Consider the following 20,106-nt stretch of genomic DNA (forward strand, 5'->3'; position numbering starts at 1 on the left):
ATGGTGGACCACCATCAAGGTCAGAAACATCACGACCAGACCAATATCCATCAGAAGAGGAATCTTCCTGAGCCCACGCCTAGCTCAACCCACTGTCAACCATTCTCAATACCAACAACTGCAGATATACCCTAAAAAAAGAGAGGAAGAACGTGTACACCCTCTCTCACCTGATGTACATAGATGACATCACACTATGCCGCTACCGAGAATCGACTCCAACAGCTACTCCGGATCACTGAAGAGTTCAGCACTGATATCAGGATGCAATTTGGCGTAGACAAATGAAAGACCCATGGAATGAAATGAAAGACAAATGAAAGACCCATCAAAGACATGCAGCCGGACGAAACTACCAGCTGAAGACCGGCGAAGAGATTACAGTGAAAAAGACATACAAATATCTGGGGATGATGTGGGCTCACCAGTTATAGCACAAGGAGATCAAGGCCCACCTCACTGAGAAATACCATTAGAGACTGGAAAGCCTGCTAAAATCAAAACTGAATGGCGGAACATGGTCAGAGCCATAAACACTGCAATCCAGTACTAATATACTCCTTCGAGATTACAGATTGGATCAACACTGAGCTGGAGAAGATTTGAGTTTCTCGAGGATAATGATGACCAAGAGGCGCCAACACCACCCGAAATCGGCCATCACGAGACTGGCCATTGTACTGAAAGGAGGAGGGAGAGGTTTGACAGACCTAACTGAACAACAGAAAGCGATTAAGAACCTGAGGGATTACTTCGGAAAACACAGCACCAATCTATCAAGCCATACGAAAAATAGACACCCGGCAACGCCGCTCAATCTCAACAAGGAGACCCCACTCACGCTGACAGAAGAAACAAAGACAGAAAGATGGGTGAAAAGGGCAGGCTCTTTCCCGAGATCGAAGGATTCATGCTGGCCTTCCAAGACTAGGTAATCAACACCGGGAACTACAGGAAATACATCGCCAAAGGCACCGGAGTAACAGATGACACATGTCGATGGTGGCAACTGGCCCCAGAAATAATCGAATGTCTATGAGTGATATCAGGATGCAATTTACTCCATCAAGGTGAGTGCACTCATAGACACGACCAGGTCTCCAGGTGAATACATCACAAGTTGGGACAAATATATCAGTTGATCCAAGAAAGTGTACCGTATTACAAGTACAAGCACCAGACTACACTAGAGACCCCTACTCACAAACTACAACAGGGACCGCGCCATCATAACGTATAAGATGTCCCGCACAGCAGACCAGGCATATCTCTCATCAACAAGAAGGAAATGGCTACCTAACTGATCGACATAAGCGGTGCCCAACACCAGAAACCTCTAGAAAACATAAGAGGAAAAGATCAGGGAGTACTCAGACCTAAGACAGGAAGTCAAAGATATGTGGCATATGGAACAAGTAATGACCATCCCGATCAACGTGTCAACCACAGGCATGGTGCTAAAGAGTCTCCATAAGAACTAGCAACAACAGGCCTCGCAGAGAACACTTACATGGAACTCCAGAAAGTCGCGATTCTAATCACTGGTAGAATAGCCAGAGAGTGCCCCGCACAATAATAGTACAGGACATAGCAACCACTCCATCCACCTAGTACCAGTACTAGTTGTGGGGTGGAAGAAAAACCATCAGGAGAAGAAAGCTGATATAATAATAATCCGAGCATTTCTTTTTTCTTCTAAGAGTGAGTAATTTAATCGGCTTTATAACAAGGTAAAAATCGTTGTTCACAAATCTCTATTTAATGATTTTTTTCTCTAATAACCAAGAAATGCTTAATACACAGATATGCATTGAAATTAATGGAGAATGAAAAAAAAAATACCGAGTGTGCCATTTCAATAGGTGCTTGTGTATAAAAACTGCAGCATAAATACAGACTTAATGAGCTTGCGTGATGCAGCAAGTTTCCGACTGATACTCGTAAGAAGCAAAATGATTATGCTGAAGAAACAATTAAAAAAAAAAAAAAAAACTTCTAACATAAGACGTCTTCGTTCCATATCAAGTACTTCTAATACCACTCTATTAAACAAATATTTATAAAAGTAGCAGTTCGTTATAACTGCCAAAAAATGAACTGCTCAAAAAAAAAATCTTAGCATAGAGAATATCTAGACAGTAGTCGAGTTTGGCAAAGTTTAAAGTAGAATTGGACAGCCACTTTTTAGCGAAGGAAGGTATGAGTGATATAGATGTTTTTTTTTTCCTTTTTTGTTGTTTATTTTATTATTATTACTTATGTCTGTTATTATTTTTTTTCTTGAAGAAGCATATTTCCTAAGATTTGACCCCATTCTTTTGGAGTAATAAGAAATTGTGTATTTCAAGCAAGAAACAAAATTTTATTTCTTGTTCCCTTCAAGATTCCGAGACAAGATCAAAAGTACAGCGGTGCATATTACGGTCTCCACCTCTGACGTTATTTAATCACATGCCATATTGCCATCATAAGGGTACGTGCAAAAAAATATCACGTCCATGACAAGGTCTACTTCTGCATACCAACATGGCTTCATCATAGTGGCATAGTGTTTTGTGGAAGGAGCCACCAATGGTTTCCCACATCTGCGCCGAATGTACTCTGTGATGGAATGCAGAACTACTGCAAAGCCAGAAAAAATGTAATGTCTAGTTTATGAAGTATCGTTTTTTATTCCGTTACGTTTCTGGCTTCTTGGCCGCAGGGCCCCTACGTTGGCCGACACCACCACGGGGATGTGGGCCAAGCCGCCCATTATACTCTGGCTGGCCTCCGCCAGGGTCGCCTAAGCTTCCTAACGGAGACAAAAAAAAAAAAAAAAAAAAAAAAGAGAGAGAGAGAAGAGATAGAAAGATATGATTATAGGATATAGACGACAAGTTAGATTTTAAAGAGGGAAAGGAGACGTCAGCCTGATAGGTAAGGAGGTAGTCCGCCTTCAGTAAGGTGAAGTAGGGGATGGGGTTGGGGAGTTAAAGTTACAGGAGGAAGGTGCCCCTACATAATCGCCAGCTGGCGAGAGAACTCTGTATCCCGCATTCTAACGAGTGCCAGCAATATCCTACCCATTATGGATTAGCATCAAATCCCGCTCTCAAAAGAGGAGTCCAAGAGCGCAAGCCATCCCGCAAAGTTTCAGTGCCAGCAATATCCTTCCCATTGTGGGTTAGCAGCTATATCCCGCTCTCCAAGAGGAATCCAGGAGAGCCAGCAATCCCGCACCTAGTGGGGCCAGCAGTATTCAATCCCATTGAGTTAAAATGTTCATTCAGACGGTCACATGTCTTCATCAACGGATAGTTCACATGCACCAACTTGTCCTTTGGAATCATTTCTCAATATCGTGAACAGATCGCACCAGATTGATGCTAGTTACTCTGACCTATCCAAGAGATCTGGTTTGATTGTGTTCATCTCCTCCTCCTCCTTCTCAAGCTCCTTTGCTTTAACACCGTTGTGAACTTCACCTAAACTGGTTCAGATTCCAATTACAGAACCTAATGAAATGGTTGCCAGCGACCAGCAGTCAACACCTTGCACTCTTCATACAGGAGTTCCTCAGGGATCTATTCCAGGCCCAGTTCCATACACCGTGATAAATCAATGATCACTTAATAGCTTTTGGTTCCACTCACACAAGATGGTTATTTTTTGCCGATGAGCTCAAACTATCTGTTGCAATTATAAATACTACAAGCTGATCATGAGAACCCAATAAAATGCAAATGACTTCGAGTAAAACGTGCTATAAACAAGAAATTTACAATGTATTTTATTCCGTACATGGTGTCGCCATCTGTCGGCAACTTGTAAAACTTCGAAGGTGCATGCACAGTGCAAGCAACACATTAACATTGAGTTCAGCATAGCGAAGCGTGTGTTTATAGAAGAACATTAGCTCAAAACAGGGTCATTTAAAACTACTGAATGCTATTTCGATGTTGTAACGTTTAAATCTCTAATACGGGAATTTGGGAAAATGTTCAGGGAGACAGAGTGTGAATGTTATGAGTTGTATTTGCACAGGAACTACAGCGACTGAAGAAGGTTTAGCACAGGTTAGGACCCAGAAGCAAGTCCACGTAAATCACTTACGGAGGCTGGCGCAACAAGAGGGAATGTTATACGGCAGTTATGCAAAGGTGAGGAAATCAAATCTTCCGAACAAAATGAACGCTGCTGTGAAGCAAATTTCAGTATCATACTGTGGGAAACAAAACCATTACTGTGGAGGGTTACTGAAAAAAGCAGATGATGATCATCAGATGGTAAACTGGACTTTCCTCTCCAATAAGGCCTGATTTCATCTCACTGGATAAGCAAACTCTCAGAATACTCGTCTGTGGTGTACGGAAAATCAATATGCATCACATGACAGTCCTCTACACTCTACGAAGACTGGCATGTAGTATGCAGTGACCAGCGGCAGGATCGCTGGGCACATCTTTTTTTCGTAGAAACCATAACTTCTCAGCAGTATGTTGACACAGTTCATGGATGATTTCTGAATCATCCCACCAAGGAAGATTATTAAAGCGTGGTTTCAGCAAATAGTCATACTTTGCGTGCGTCTGTGTCCGAGTTATGACTCTTGTTCGAGGATCACAAAATTTCAAAAGGAAAATGACCACAACGCTCGCCTGATTTGTCATCATTAAACTTCTTTTTGTGGACTATGTTAAAATGCCTATAACAATAATCCAAGGCACTATGGAAGGAGTGAAAACCAACACATCCAACATCACTTCCAAAACGCTGAAAGTAGTCGCGATGATGTTCATTTAAACATTTTCTGTCACAAAATAAATAACGCCAGAGAATAAGGAACGTTAATCGTAAATTCTTCGTGTCTGGCACTCTTTTGCTCAAAGTTATTCGCATTTTCATGGATTCTCACTCACATTTAAAATGACAATCCTGTATATACCGCAATTAACAATCTCTCGAAGTAGAGTGACAGGTGGGCGAGTGATGTAAATATTCAAGTGCTCTGTTGTCACATACACTATTAGGTACAAGACCCACCCCATTACTTTCAAGCACCCTCTTAAGAGCTTAATTCTTTCAAGATCTAAAGCAATTAAAGAATTCGGTGTCATTCTCGACACTAAGGGCAACTTACAACAGCGCATCCTGAATTTCGTAAACTCTGCACATAAGTTAATCGGTTTTTTTAAGGTACATCAAAAATTGCCTGATGTTACATTAAGTACTCTTTATAAATCTCTTATTCTTCCATCTATGGATTATGTGTCACAAATCTGGTTGCCACATGCGTACTCAACAAATCCAATAAAAGAAGTGCTGAAGCGATTTTTTAACGCACATTGCGTCCTAAACTACGTAATATACTATCAGGTTTGAGAGTTACGCAAATCCTATCGTACCCATAAATTTGTCTGTAAATTTCGTGCACACTTTATCGGCTTTAATGCACTTGGGAGGGAAAGTACACTCCCCTCCACATCTCTTCTTCGGTCCGAAACACTTCGGAGGTCTCTCTCTCTCTCTCTCTCTCTCTCTCTCTCTCTCTCTCTCTTCTTCCCCTCGTGGCTATTAATAGTGCAGGTTTAGTGCGGTGAAAATGATAGAAAAATCTCTGAAAGGATGCTGCGTAAAGCAAAATACGTAACAATAAACATTATACGTTGATGATTATACGTTGCTACCACTGAACACGAAACAATCGACTTATGAATGTAACGTCAAAAATGAAAAAAAAAAAACTGTGATACTATTTTTTTTTTTCCTTTTTCACTATTAATCAAGCTTGCTTTCTCTGCACAACAAAAGCCAATAGAATTTCCGATGCAGTACCCATCTACACGTATCTTGAACGCAATAATAACTGTAGTCGTATATGATAAAAAAAATAAATAAATAAAATAAAAAAATATATACTGTATATATATAATTCAGAAAGTGTCATACAATAACTACAGCAACATTCTTGCAGTAGCAGGGACACGCAAAGAAAAATGCAGGCGCAATTGTTACCAGCTAACAAAACAACCAGAAATATTAAACAATCGTCACAGGAGTGACCACGTGATAGTACAACGATGGCGGCGCCAGCAGTTGTCGATGTTTCTGTTAAAAAGACGGCTCCAACCGCGAGGCAGGAAGTGGCTGCGTGAACGGATATCGAGCTGGAAGCAAAAACAAATAGTCTGCTGGGGGCAATAAAGTAGAGAAGTACCACAGAGTAGAAAAAATAAGAAAGAGAAAAGAAATACACTAAAAGAACTTCACAGCTACGCAGGCGCCATCTATGTACTGTTAAGGATCGTATAAGAACCTAAGTTGGCAATTTTATCTTTACGTCCACGTGAATGCTAACTTGCTTCATCTTAAATCAATCTCCGATGGTTTTCAGGTGCGACGGTGTCTGTTCTTTCACGTCTCTGCTTATGTTTACAAAACTGAAAATGCCACTTCACATTTAGCTCAACTGCAATGGGTTCTGAAACCTGAACACGGTTCCTTAAATATTTTCTTCTATCCGTTCAGTTACTTTCGTGCGGCACTCAATGAAATCAAAACTGTTTGCAAAGAAATCTTTAATTTCTTATAAAGTTTTTGCGTTGTTAAGAATAGTCTTCAAAAAATTAAAATAAAATCAATGCAAAAACACGTGACTCCAGTCTTTTGGGGTACTTAAATAAGACATCGTCGAAAGGGGCGGGATATGAAGGATATAAAGAAAATGGTAATGAGGGTAAAATTTCAATGAGATCTTGAATCATGAACGAAATGGAAATCTAGCATTCTGTGCAGATCGATAGCAGAAATTTTAATAGAAAAATCTGGTTATTACTTAACAAAGAAGGGGGAACTGAAGACCGGGCAAAGAAAGATGTTAATTCTTTCATATCGTTGTGCATTGGCAACACAGATAACCGCAGCTAAACGAACTGAGTTTTCCAAACTGAATTTTAAATAAAAAAAAAGGAAAACTAAAACGGTAAAATGCCAAATCGTAGGGCCAACACAAAAGGGAGAACAGAGTGAGGAAATTATACTTTGGGGGGAAAAAAGTCATAAAAGTAGAGATGCAGGGGGTATTACGAGAAACGTCAAGAACATTTCTAAATAAATAAAACGCTGTCCCAGACAAATACATTAAACGTGAGTATGGTTTGAACAGAAGACATGCATTTGTCGAACTATGCAAACTAAAAGTAGATTGGGTTAATAAATGAAACAAAATTCACCAGTGGAAAACATACGGATATTAAACTAAATGAGATATGCAAAACAGCAAGGAAACTGCACAGCTATTTACAACGATTTGGCCTCTTCAACTGTGCTTGCAAATCATCTTGCGGCCAAAATATAAAACCGCGCTTAACGAAAACATTCCACAAAACAAGCACATTTGCATTTTTACTTCTCTCATTCTTTTTTACTTCTACAGGGAATTCCATATGGTCTGTTTCTGATACGGCTTCATTATGACGCATTGTTTTTCATGATATAATAAAACAGAGGAGAAATGGCGTACGAGGAAGTCACATCTTCCTGGGATAAAAGGTCAAAGTTTTAATTTGCCTTTTCAGTTCGAAAATAAATTTCGGAGGAAAACCGACGGGAAACACCGCGGCCTCGTGTATGAAAGTACAAGGGGCCGGGGAATTCTAACAGTAGAATGTACGTGGAACTCATCTGTGAAGAGGACACTGCGCTATTCCTCTTCATCCAATTAAGATGTTCGAGTGCCCACATTCTACTGGCCCTACGATGTTGAGCATTCAGTGAAGCACACCATAGTTCTTTCTATTTCTGTGAAGACGAATTCAGATGGCCTGGAATCACACCCGTGTCCGAATAGCTCGGTTAGATTAAGTTAATCTAACCCAGCGTCCGAATAGCTGGATTAGATTAAGTTAAGGTCAGGTTATGTCCAAGAGTCAACAACGATGGGCAAAGAGAAGGAAAGAGAGAGACGCCTTGCCTCGATGTTGCTGATAGTCAATGCCTCTAACCAAATAATCTAAAAATGGTCTGAGTTTAACCGACTTCACAACCTGCTGATGATACTGTGACACATCAACCATGCTGCAACTTGACGTTGGGACTCTCCCGCTTCCAGTCTACCAGAGACTCTCCAAGTTGACATTTTCAAAGTGTCTCAACTCGTCTCCCAATGACTCTCCGAAATTACAATTGCAGATTCGTCTGCGACATGGTCGAATATTTAACGAAACGGTCGCATCCCTGAATTTGCTCCCGGCATGTACTTGATGGAGAACTTCACAATTTACATTTGCACGTTAGTTCGATGACGTGTGCTATCGTTGCAGCCACAATGACAGTCCAGTAAACTATTCAGTAATTGTCTAACTGTTCTGGCAAGTTTAGTATCAAACGATATAAACTTTATATATATCCGCTACAAAGGAATATTGCACAAAATAATTCAGAATTTCGTAGTTTTAACAGGCTTTACGATTTACTTCTATTTGCTTTCAAACGTAAAGCTTATAGATAATTGAAATAAACCATTCCCTGAAGGAAATTTCTCAGATTTCTACTGATGTTCAATTATTATTATTTTTTTTTTTTTAAATATTTTACGGGCTTTACCAATACGTTCATTAATTCTTGACATCTTCTTATTGTCAGTCAGGGAGCTCAGGTTTTGGGTATAATTAAGTTATTTTTTAAATAAATACATTAATCTAAACATTGAATACAGTACATACATTTTTCACAAATACTGAATTTGTGGAAAATGTCACGTGCTCTTATTTTCTGTAAATGAATAATTACTGAATGTTTAACAAAACAAAATTAATAATTTACCGGGCAATAAAAAAAAAAAAGGACGTCAGATATTCACAGAAGGGTAGGGAAAAAATCGCTAAATGGATGTATCACGTGCCATACAGATAAAAACGTCATTAAAATATTTCGAGGCTGTCTTTGTCTAACACAAAGGCAGGTGTCCGAGTGGAGAATTTGGATAAAACAAAGGCGCTTTTACAACATCCCTTTGTGTCTACTTAAGAGAGAAGAAAAAGGATCCGAAGACACGAACTTAGCCAGAAAGAACGAAATATCTTGATAGAGAAGAAGCCTGCATTTTTTTTACTGTTTAAAAGAAAAAGAGAATGAGCGTTCTTTCAGTGATGCAAAATTCAAACGGGAAAGGAGTTTGCGATTCAATCATTTAAAAGCTATGCACAGCAGTACGCGGGACACAAACACATTTAAGAAGTACTTTAATTTTTAAATTTATACATCATTATTATTTGCGAGGAATCCATGATAGCTTTACAAACTTACAACAATGATATCAATGTTTTTTTCAATGATATGATCAAACGCATCTTTCTGGGTTGCAAACGTGACTAACCCTTCAATTGTCCAGTTACTGGTGTTCACAGTGACCATAATCACCTGGTTAGGTGCTTTCCCACATTACTCTCCATGCTTGCAGAGAAGTTGTGACTAATGAAGCTTTCTTCATAAAGTGACAAGTATTTTGAACTTAAACGCATTTTCGGATAATGGCCTCTCGCTTCAGAAATAAGAAACAGTCTCGCTGAATAATATTTAACGAAAATCTTTCAAAAACATCTTACCCTTCAAAAAACATAATCGTATTTTTTATCGAACCAAGTTCAGAAATCGGAAACTTGATTACCATAATTGAGAGGATCAAATACTGAAATGCTGTAATGCACCATTTGGCGTTCACTACACCAACGTGATTGATGTACTAAGAAATTGAAAAAAAATGGAGAAATAATAAAAAATATATCAAACAAATTATGGCATAACGTTTCTATCAGTTCCGAAGAGCATCAGACATTTTCAAGAAAGATTTAAAATGTCTGTTGGGAACCGAATATTTTCTGTAGCAGAGAAAAGTCTGCATTGTATTTTTAAATCGAAATATTTAATTAATTGGGCATCAAATGCGAACAGAGATGGATGCTAAGAAAGGTCAGTCGACAATTAAAGACATCATTGTTTGCATTAAAGGTATGTATATTATTATTACTGGCGTTGGTACTCGATTGTGGAAGAAGTAAACTGGTGGGAACTTCGGGGGGGGGCGACACCTGCAACCGGGCACTCCATAAGTGTGAAATTCTACAGAAAATGGGGTTTATTAAGTTACAGGGCCTTCGGATAGAGTCCTGCGCGGGTCCATTGTATAAATCCACACTAGCAGTAGTTGGAACCGCATCAGAACCTCATCGTTTGTCCTAAATTTTTTACACATTAATAATAATTCAAAAGTCAATCACCAGCAATATTAAATTTTTTATTGTTTATGATACGTAAAATTTAAAAATAATAATTATGTAGAAAAATAACAATAAAAACGTATTCATAACATAATTATTTGTATACATTTTTTAACGAGTTTCTATGCAGAAAGAATACATCGTCATAATTTCCTCGAGCTATTAGATACACTTAGGGTATCTAATTGCTCAAGGAAATAGAAAAGTAAGACGAAGGCTAAAGTAATGAAAAAAAAAAGTGTTTACTTGGGAACCTCCAACTTCATAAAGTCAGACCCACCGATGAAGTCCTTATTCCTCGAAAGCAGACAGTATTTAGTCAGAAAAGGTTCTTAACCCACTATCAAGGGTCAACAAGTATCAATAAAACGTGCCCTCTGCGTTTTATTGCAATTTTAACTTTTTATGCTGTTTAGTGGTTTTACGTGCTTCATGCGTTACAAGTTTTTAAATCCGTATCTACGGTGAGTTTTTGGACTTTGAGCCTCTGTAAAGTTAGATTGTATTTTGTGAAACTTTTATATAAACGGGACTGAGCCGGGATGTCGGATTTTGCCTGGAAATTGTCAATTTTTATTTATAGAAACAGAAAGGCGTGGTATTTGTTTCATACCAAACAGCATACGACGAATCAAACTTTCAACGGCCCACCATAAGCAACTTATTTCAATTGCATGCAGGTTGTCTTCGTTCCTTAGTCCTAAATTTCTAGCGAATCTTCTCTCATTAACTGACTACAAATTCTAATTTTTCCTGACGATAATACTCTGTATTCTTTTTTGATAAGCGTAAAAGCAACCAATGTCAGAATTCTAAGAATTCGCATCTGGATGAATACGCTGGTTATAAATAATGAAAACACTATCTTATCCGGCCACCCCTGAGATTAAGACATTCTCATAAGAGGAACAGAAATAAAAGAAAGTGTGCTCATGCTAGAAGTACGCAGATCAACGAAATACAGTAGATGGGTAAAGCGTTCAATTTATCGATTTCCAATTGGAAGTTATCAGAGGGTGCCACATTAACAATCAACCTGTGCCACCCATTGAAGCAAAAACTGCAAACCTTAGATCAACGGTGGTAGACGTAATCACCAAATGAAAATGTCATGGTGCTACTACAGCCGGGAAAAGCTCGGCTAGACCGCAGAAAGTGACGGAAGGAGACCGGGGTGCACTCAGAAGTGGTACGTAGATCCCGTCAGTTCTCATTGAATACTGTCAACTAGGAGTTCAAAGAAGACACAGGAATTTATATGAGTACAAGGGCAACACGCATGGAGCTGAACCCCATCGGATTTTAAATAGATTTGCAGCACATAAACGAAATATCACAGCATCGATGTACCTCGTCAAAACCAATGGTAATTGGGCCCCGGAACGTTGGAATGCTGTGTTATGGAGTGAAAAATCATGGAACACGGCTTTCTGATCTGACGACAAAATGTTATTTACCAGAGCGCGTGTCCCAACTGTGAAGTTAGCGAATGTGCTGTCACAGTCTAGGGCTATTTCTCGTGGACTAGATTTTGATGATTGGTAGTCATTTCCAGAAAAATGAATAATGTGAAATACATCGACATTCTGGACATTTTCGCCTTTCCTGTGCTGTGGTAATTAATGTATGGGAAGGGCCTTTTCTGTTTGCATAATAATGCACCGTGTAAAACTACAGAACTTATAGTGACTTTTTTGAAGACATGGGCTGGCAAAATTTCATTGGCCTGCCCAGACAGCCTACCTCAACCTCACTGAACATTTTTTAGGATGAACTGGAACGTCAGCTTCGAACAATGCCGACATAATCGCAATGAGTAGCTGAATTGACCGCTGTGTTAAAGGGAGAAAAGTACCAAAGTTAGTCCAGAATCCACAAAAGCGGATACGTTGGGTAATTAAGCCAAAGGTGGATAGACATGTTTTTAAATATTCATTAATAAAAGGTTACTTGAAATGCGCAGTGTCCGGTTAATTTTGACAATATAATGTACGTTTTAACTGGTTTTCTTTTGAAGTTACTTTCAGTAAAATCAACAAGAGACTTAATAAAAGGCTGTACAGTGCATAGTTGAAATGTAAGTCCCATTCCCAGACCACTAAATCGTGATAAAGGACAGAAAGCAAGACGATGAGCACAGCTTCTTTTAAAAGCGTATAATTTCTGAAGTTAATGTTGCCCGAGGATGATGCTACCTGACTTTCTCATGAGGGTAAAAGGCCCCGCATGCGCGTCGATGATCAAACTACAGTATCTCAGGTGTGATGGATTCCATAATTAATTATTTATAGGTAATGGGTTTGCATTTCTTTCCGAAGTCCTGCAAATTTGTTATCTAAGGGTGACGAACGTTTATACTGCCCACCACCCCTCCTGTCACATTACGCAAACTAATACCAGCTTCTTCGGCGTTTCATGAACGTCCCCTACTGCAAATAGCATTCCAGAAAATAGATTACTTATTAATTAAATGCGTAATATTAATTAAATTAAAGCTGGAATCCGAAACTTTCTCGGATAATAATTATGGCATTCTATAGCCAGAAGTTGAACGACCTCTATAGTGAGAAATATTTATTGGTTTGTCCAGATCATAAGACTTGGTCGTTTAAATTTTTAAAAATGGTGCCTGACAGAATTCCTTAGGAATTCTCCAAACACAGAAAAATAAATAAATAAAGCTAACTCTACACGTTACTTTGCTGTCAGTGGATTACTGATGCTTGAAAATTATATAATAATTCTATAGTTTGTATATGGGAGCTCAAATAAGTTCTAATAATTGCATAAGTATACCTTACGTATACTTAAGTTCTAATAATTGCATAAGTATACTCTTTCCTTACGTATATATATATATGAAACTACTATACACCACATCTTTCATTTTATCCCAAGAACAGCCGGAAGACGCAAAAGGCCCAAAAGAAGCTCAAAGAGGTCATAACACTAACGTCGGAAAGTGCAATTGCCGACTACCATCGACCTTAATTGGGTAATATTTTTGTGAGTAGCCAGGGCAGAGACTTGGCAAGTGACGAAGTGTATGTTGCGAACGACAATTAAATGTATTCGCGTGGCGCGCTTCTGCGCGAAAGCACATCAACCGAAGACAGGCTTATCGTAATCCTGCTCTGCATTTCGGAGTTGTGTACATTAACGTCAATAGGGCTAAGAGGCACATGAAGAAGCGTCGGAGGGCTTGTTAGAGACTCCGTGATCGGAATCAAGATTTATAGTGGCCATTAACATAATACTCCTTACGGTCATAAGCACAAGTGAGAAAGCAGCCGAAATAAGTAATTCTAATCTTTATGAACAAGCAATTAATGTCATCTTGTAGCGAGCATATAAAGACTGATTACAAGATATATTAGAGTGGTCATGGTTATTCAGGAACAAGAAAAAGTGCTCATCACTCACGTACGCGGATCGCGCAATTTTTCTTAATCCTCCCATTGAAATCTCCAGCCTTGAGGTAGGCTAGTTACATATTCGATCCCCTCCCACCCACCCTCTCTGTTGCCAGCAATAAGATCCATAGGACGGTCAAAGCACTGTGGCGGCTACCATACTTTCGCTGCTGTTCTAAGTAATTAACTAGCCAGCTTAACTCCAGTAACCTCCCTCCATCTCTCCCATTTTTTCTTCGTCCTCCTCCATTCTTTTTCTTCTTCTTCTCTCTCTCCCTTCCGACATCTCTCGCTATTCTTTCCTTAATACTTTAATTTCAACACCCCTTTTTAAAAATTCCAAACAGCCATTTTTCTTTCACACCTCATTTGTATTCTATAACCGCTTTCAACAACGTATTATTTAAATGGCACATTTGTATTTTCTCATTGGGTGACTTTTTCGGTAATCTTACTTAATATTTTCAATAAATATTCAGAAATTAAAATCAAGAAGTATAATTAATTTAGATTTTCAAACAACTGCTTCGTATCAATCCACATTTAATGTTACACACACATATATATATATATATATATATATATATATATATATATATATATATAAAATTCTTTCAAATACTATAAAATTTACTGCTACCACGCTAGACTGCCCGAATTAACGCCTACAAAGAGAGCTGCCTAAAATAGCGATGCATCATGTGCTAAATGGCTTCTTCAGTTTTCAACCGATAGTAACACGAGAGGGCACCACTAGTCACTAACACTGGCTGCAACATCAACTGAGCATTGAATAGATTATATACAAGTACCATAACAGTATAAAAGAGGCGAGATTACTTACCGTGAACGGTTAAAGCAGCGTTTCTTGATCGGATGCCTCGAGTTCCTTCGGAAGCTCCCACCTGACATTGGAAGACTGCATCGTCCTCAAGGCTAACGCTCGTAATCTGGAGAGTAAAATCTCCTGCACAAAGAAAGACAAGAAACACTAATTACTGACATTTTCGAGAAAGAAATATTCCATTTAGCAGGTTCTACTTAAAAACCACCAAACTGTTAGGCGCGTAACATGTCAGACGTAAAAAGGTGTCGCATTTAAAACTGACATCCTTAAACTTAAAAAAAAAAAACTGTGTGTAAACTTCAAATTAAGCAGCTATTTAAGCTTTTTATCTAAGTTTAAACTTTAGGGATTTTCGGCTTATTTAAAAATAAATAAAAAGGTTCCAGGGTCACTTTAGCGACAAATTTCTGTAAATAATCACACATTACAACTTTTATCTTATGAATGTTTAAGAGAGACCTATTTTCTTAAACAAAATACCATATCTAAACACTTTAAATGCTAATTATGGCGGTGACGGTTTTGTTTATAGTTGTTACTGCGGTACCATCAGTTCAGGAGAAAGTTTATTATGAAGGAAATGTCTAAAATGCATAGTGTGGTAGCTGGAAGCTAAATAATAATTATATTATAATTAAATATTATTATTGACATTTTCAAGTGACATAAGACTGGACTTGGGCACATACTTTCTATCTGCTGTTAGCAACATTAAATTTAAATAAATCGTGGTTCTTACCTTCGTCGTCGCTTCCAATCATGCTGTACCGAGGAAATCCACGAAGATCTCGATCGGAACCAAGCCCAAATCCATCTCTGGTCCACTGGAGGGTGCCAACCTTGTTAATTACTCTACACGCTAAGACTACGGTGTTCCCTACGATAGCAGTTCGGTCCGATGGTTGAAGAGCAAAGGTCTGCTGCAACGCACCTATAATGCAATAGCAAAAAAAAAAAAAAAAAAAAAATGTTTTTGATTGCATATATTATAAAAGGCTACAAATCTTATACTACCGAAAGAAGAACCAATTTTTTAATAAACAATTTAAACATGTGTACAACTGAACAGTTGGCGAGTGGTATTAGCAGGCAATAAGATCACCTGGGAAAGCGACTTATTGACAGGCGCTTCCAGCCCAATGAAGGCATAGCTACAGAAAAGAATCCCTTAGAGACACATAAGAGACAATTCGACTAGCAAGGTTACATTTAGGGAATAATCGAGCGCCTGATTCTGATGGTTCAAGTATGATTAAAGTACAAACTACCAATAGCCAAAGCAGCTTCTCATGATCCGGAAAACAGGGTCTCAAAAACTTAACTGCGAATAAGCAAATTTGAGCGTCAAAGCAGCCAGCCTCGAAGTTCTTCTCTACAGTGAAAGTCATTTTTTTATTATTTATTTATTTATTTTTAGAAAAAAGAAGCTTAATGGTGAATCACCATGATATATTCCAATACAGTGGAAAAATCCCATGGAAAGTTTGAAGAAACGCGTGTAATTGCTCTCGATATTTCTAGGCCTTTCGAGCTTGTTTAAATAAATGAATAAATTTTCTGTTTATACTCCGGGACGACCAAATGGTCAGAGGAGTTCACAAGGTAGACAGAATACAAGAAACAGCACCGTATTCAGCAGTCACGGGCTTGAACCCCGGTCACTCAAGGCACGTGTACTTATGCTTAGTTTTCTTCTTTCTAGGCAAACTTTCATTTTAAGGGTCACGCGAGGGAGTATCAAAAATTTCGTACCCTTACCTAGAAATAATAGCCCTAGAAAGATGAAACTTCACAGATGAAACAGGAACTTTAATCCTTTTCAACGTTCTCTCCATGTATAGTAACACATTTCTTCCATCTATGGATCAGTTGTTTAATGCCTTGATCAAAGAAGTCCGTACTTTTTTCCTGAAACCATGATTCTGGAGTGGTCTTTTGACTTTTGGGAGGTGGGGAAGGAGGTATGCTTCCACTGCTTTGACATGTCTTTAGTCTCCAGATCATACTGGTACACCCAGCATTGGTCATTTGTTACAAACCAATCAAAAAAGTTCAACATCCGCATTACACAAATTCAACGATTGGCAAGAACATTGCATTCGACATTGCTTCTGCAAAGGCATCAGCAATCTTGGAACCTATCGTGCGGAGACCTTAGACATGTGCAGATGGTCATGTAAAATGCTGTGGGCAGACCCATAACTAATTCCCACTGCATTTGCGATGAAATGAATTGTCATACGTCTGTCACTCAGTACCAGCTGCTCAACCTTTGGAACAGTCTCACTGTCTGTGGATGTTGATGGTCATGTAAAATGCTGTGGGTCGTGTAAAATTCTCTTGGCTCGTCAAAGGCACTTGTATGACTGCACTGGAACTTCCGTTTCCACCTTTTTACAGTGTCATACGATGGACAATTCTTCCCATACACAGCTTTCATTTCTTCGTCAATTTCCTGAGCTTTCTTGCCCTGCAAATGATCACTGCTCGATACTCCACTTTGTCAACCATAGCGTCCTTCCTCAGATTCCAGGCTCCACCTCTGATGTACGATCACCTACGGGAATGAAATTTCACATGTTAGTTGTTGAATATGTAGACAATTTATATTAAAAACGGCATCTTCCTACTGATGTTTTATCTAGGTCAGGGTACAAACTTTTTGATACCCCATCGTACTTCCGATTTTTCTTTTAACTGGGTTACCAGTTTCCAGTTTCTGATGGGAACAGAGCTCACATCTATAAAAATTAGACCCTGGGAGCAGAGACATCAGATGTTAGTAAAGTCCGATTTGGATTTTTAGGAATAGCTTGTCATATCCTGCTCGGCGCAAACATCCACAAATGAATACCCCCTCCCCCGAATACCTTGAATGCTCTTCGCTCGGTAAGTGGGAAAGTAAATTCAGTGAATTTCAATCCTTCTAAAATCCAGTCTTGTCTTATATAGCGGATGGGGCAGCGAGAATCTTCCATAATAACACTCAGATTTCTAGACAAGATAACTCCTTACCTGATTTCTAACCTTCCATGGCATAAGCATATAGCATATATTGCTTCCTCTGCATGGACAAAAACCTAGCTTTTTTTTTTCTTTCGCTCTCGGCGTCACTTTTGTTACTATTCTTTTAAATAACGAGCCTCACATTCCCTCTTCCATGGAATATAAATAAATAGATGAATAAATCATTTAGGCCGTTAATGAACAGACAAGCTCGTCACAGCCAAGGCCAAGAACTAATTTCAAATTCTAAGATATTATTATTAGGTATTATATACTCAGTAATCAATGAATTGTGACTATGCAGCATAGCTTGCAGTATAAAAAGCCGTAAAGGTTTTCATACTGTGCAGTGGTAATTTGCATTTGGTCGTGTAAGTCAAAGTGATAAAGTAACACTTATGGGGCGTAGTAAACAAATATCACGGATTTTCAAAAGGGTATGATTGTGGGAGCTCGTGCGTCCGGTGCTTCTATATCGGAAACGGCATGTCTTGTCAGTTGCTCAAGGCCCACTGTGGTTAAGGTGTACAAAGAATGGTGTAAAACGGGTCAAACCACCTCCCATACACAACACTGTAAAGGATTACGCAAGAGTGGATGTTCGTAGTGAAAGAAGGGTGCAGCACGTTGTTCGGGCTCAATAGCAAGTCATTGTGCGACAACTGACATCGCAGTACAATATGAGAAATGCAAGAACAACATCCCAAATGACGTATGGGGTTCCAAGGTAGGCGACCCAAGAGACACCCTCTCTTCACTGCTGATCATCGTCGACAGCGAATGCCGTGGTGTCAACAACATGCTGGTTGCAACTGGAGGAATGGAAACGAAGCACTGACTCGTGCTGGTCGGAGTAGTCAAAATACCTGGTGCAACGCGCCGACAGATGCCTTTGTGTGGCGCAAGCAACACGACTCCATGGACCGATCGTGGGCGGAGCCTACTGTCCATGAAGATGGTAGTGGTAGTTGCTTAATATGGGACACGTTTCTCTGACAAAAGAACTAGAACCCCTAGTGCGTATGGCCAATGTTTCACTGGTGAGATCTTTAAAGTGTGTTTAGGGTCAAACGGCACCAGGGGTTCCCCCCATCTCCGCGTTGTTTTCATTGTGGGTGAACCAGTTCGCTGGGAAATGCCAGAGATTTAAAAGTGTATGGATATTGTATATGTGTAGTGTCATGTCAGTTGTTCATCTGGTCGTTTAGCCGCTGGACCCCTGCTGAGGCCCAAAGTTTGCCCCATTTTCGCCCCGTGGAGGCAGACCAGGAAACACAAGTAGACTAAGATTTACTCTGGCAGGTCCTGCCGCTTAATTTCCTGAGATTTCGGCGGCTAGGACCTAAAAAAAGAGATATATATATATATATATATATATATATATATATATATATATATATATATATATATATTTCTCTCTCTCTCTCTCTCTCTCTCTCTCTCTCTCTCTCTCTCTTTTATATATATATGTATATATTTTTTTTTTTTTTTTTTGGTAAATTCGATGAGGAATAACGCTAAATTTCTGAAAGGCCGAGCGAAAAACGTAATTTGGAGATGATTAAATCAATTCCGACGTGTAGGGCATTCGCTTGCATATGTGCAGGTAGAATGGGTGGGGAGACTGAAGTTGGAGGGAAAAGGCAGAAGTATGGAGTTGAGAGAGGAGGCGACCCCAAGTCACAGTGCCCATGCCCCACCAGAAGGGAAAGTGGGAACGGCGAGGAAGGTAGGAGACAGTAAGACAGTCTCCCCCCCGCCGGGAATAGGGATATTAAAGATGAAGGAGGCTAGGGCGCCTTTTCAAGTCGCCAAATGGCGTTTGGCAGCTGCTGCGTTGTCTCTTTTCTTCAGTGTCGGGTCGATTTCAGTCCAGTCGCTCATGGGGTAAGCCCCGTCCTTGTGTTTTTCACTTTCTTGTTTCAGGGTTTTTCTCTGTAGTAACTCCATTGGATGGCATTTTATGTTCTTCTACAGTTTAACTTGTGGTGGTTTTTCGTCAGACACGATTTATGGTAATTAGCAGTTTTCTCCTCTCGAAGAGATCCTGTGCATATTGAGAAAGTGCTCTGTATTCATCTTCTTTGTCAATGAAGTGGGATTCCAGTCCTTTCAGAAGGTAGTGTATCTTTGTGATCAGGATGCCTCTGAGATCTTCGTATTCTGGGCAGTCGTAAACCAAGTGGCTCCAGTTCTCGACTTCCCTACACGTGCAGTTGGGGGTCCTCAACAAGGCCGAACCCGAACAGCTTCTCCTTAAAGAGGCCATGACCAGTAAGCAGCGAAGTCAAGTTCTCCCTGGAAAGTACCAGGCCGGTTGCTTAGGGTATATTTTGCTGAGGTCGGAGAGGAAGTTTCGTGTGATTTCTCCTTTTGTTGTATCGGCCCATCTTTGTTGCCACTCCTGGAGTAGGTAGGCCTGCAATCGGACTTTTACTGTTTTTGTACAACTCGCTGGGTCAATTATGAAATCTTGGAAGGTGGCAGCGACCCCCCCCCCCCCTGGCGTGCAGGAAGAGCAAGCCAGCTTTAACAGCCTCCAAATTGAGGGGGAGCGCTCCAGAAAGCACCTGCAACGCTG

General features: G+C 39.6%; 1 protein-coding gene across 7 annotated transcripts in view; it reads right to left on the minus strand.

Annotated features, from left to right (window-relative positions):
- The window catches only part of LOC150076131 (irregular chiasm C-roughest protein-like), a 565,240-nt gene that overhangs the window by 139,149 nt on the left and 405,985 nt on the right, over positions 1–20,106 (minus strand). For all 7 annotated transcript variants that reach the window (XM_090388091.1, XM_090388093.1, XM_090388094.1 and 4 more), the window contains 2 exons: positions 15,259–15,450; positions 14,517–14,639 (listed from right to left, as the gene is read on the minus strand). In XM_090388091.1, the coding sequence (XP_090244217.1) occupies positions 14,517–14,639; positions 15,259–15,450 (315 nt within the window). The remainder of the gene's footprint in view (positions 1–14,516; positions 14,640–15,258; positions 15,451–20,106) is intronic.

Source organism: Mastigoproctus giganteus, chromosome 13, assembly GCF_048544385.1.
Source record: "Mastigoproctus giganteus isolate SK-2022 chromosome 13, ASM4854438v1, whole genome shotgun sequence".
Lineage (NCBI taxonomy): Eukaryota > Metazoa > Arthropoda > Arachnida > Uropygi > Thelyphonidae > Mastigoproctus > Mastigoproctus giganteus.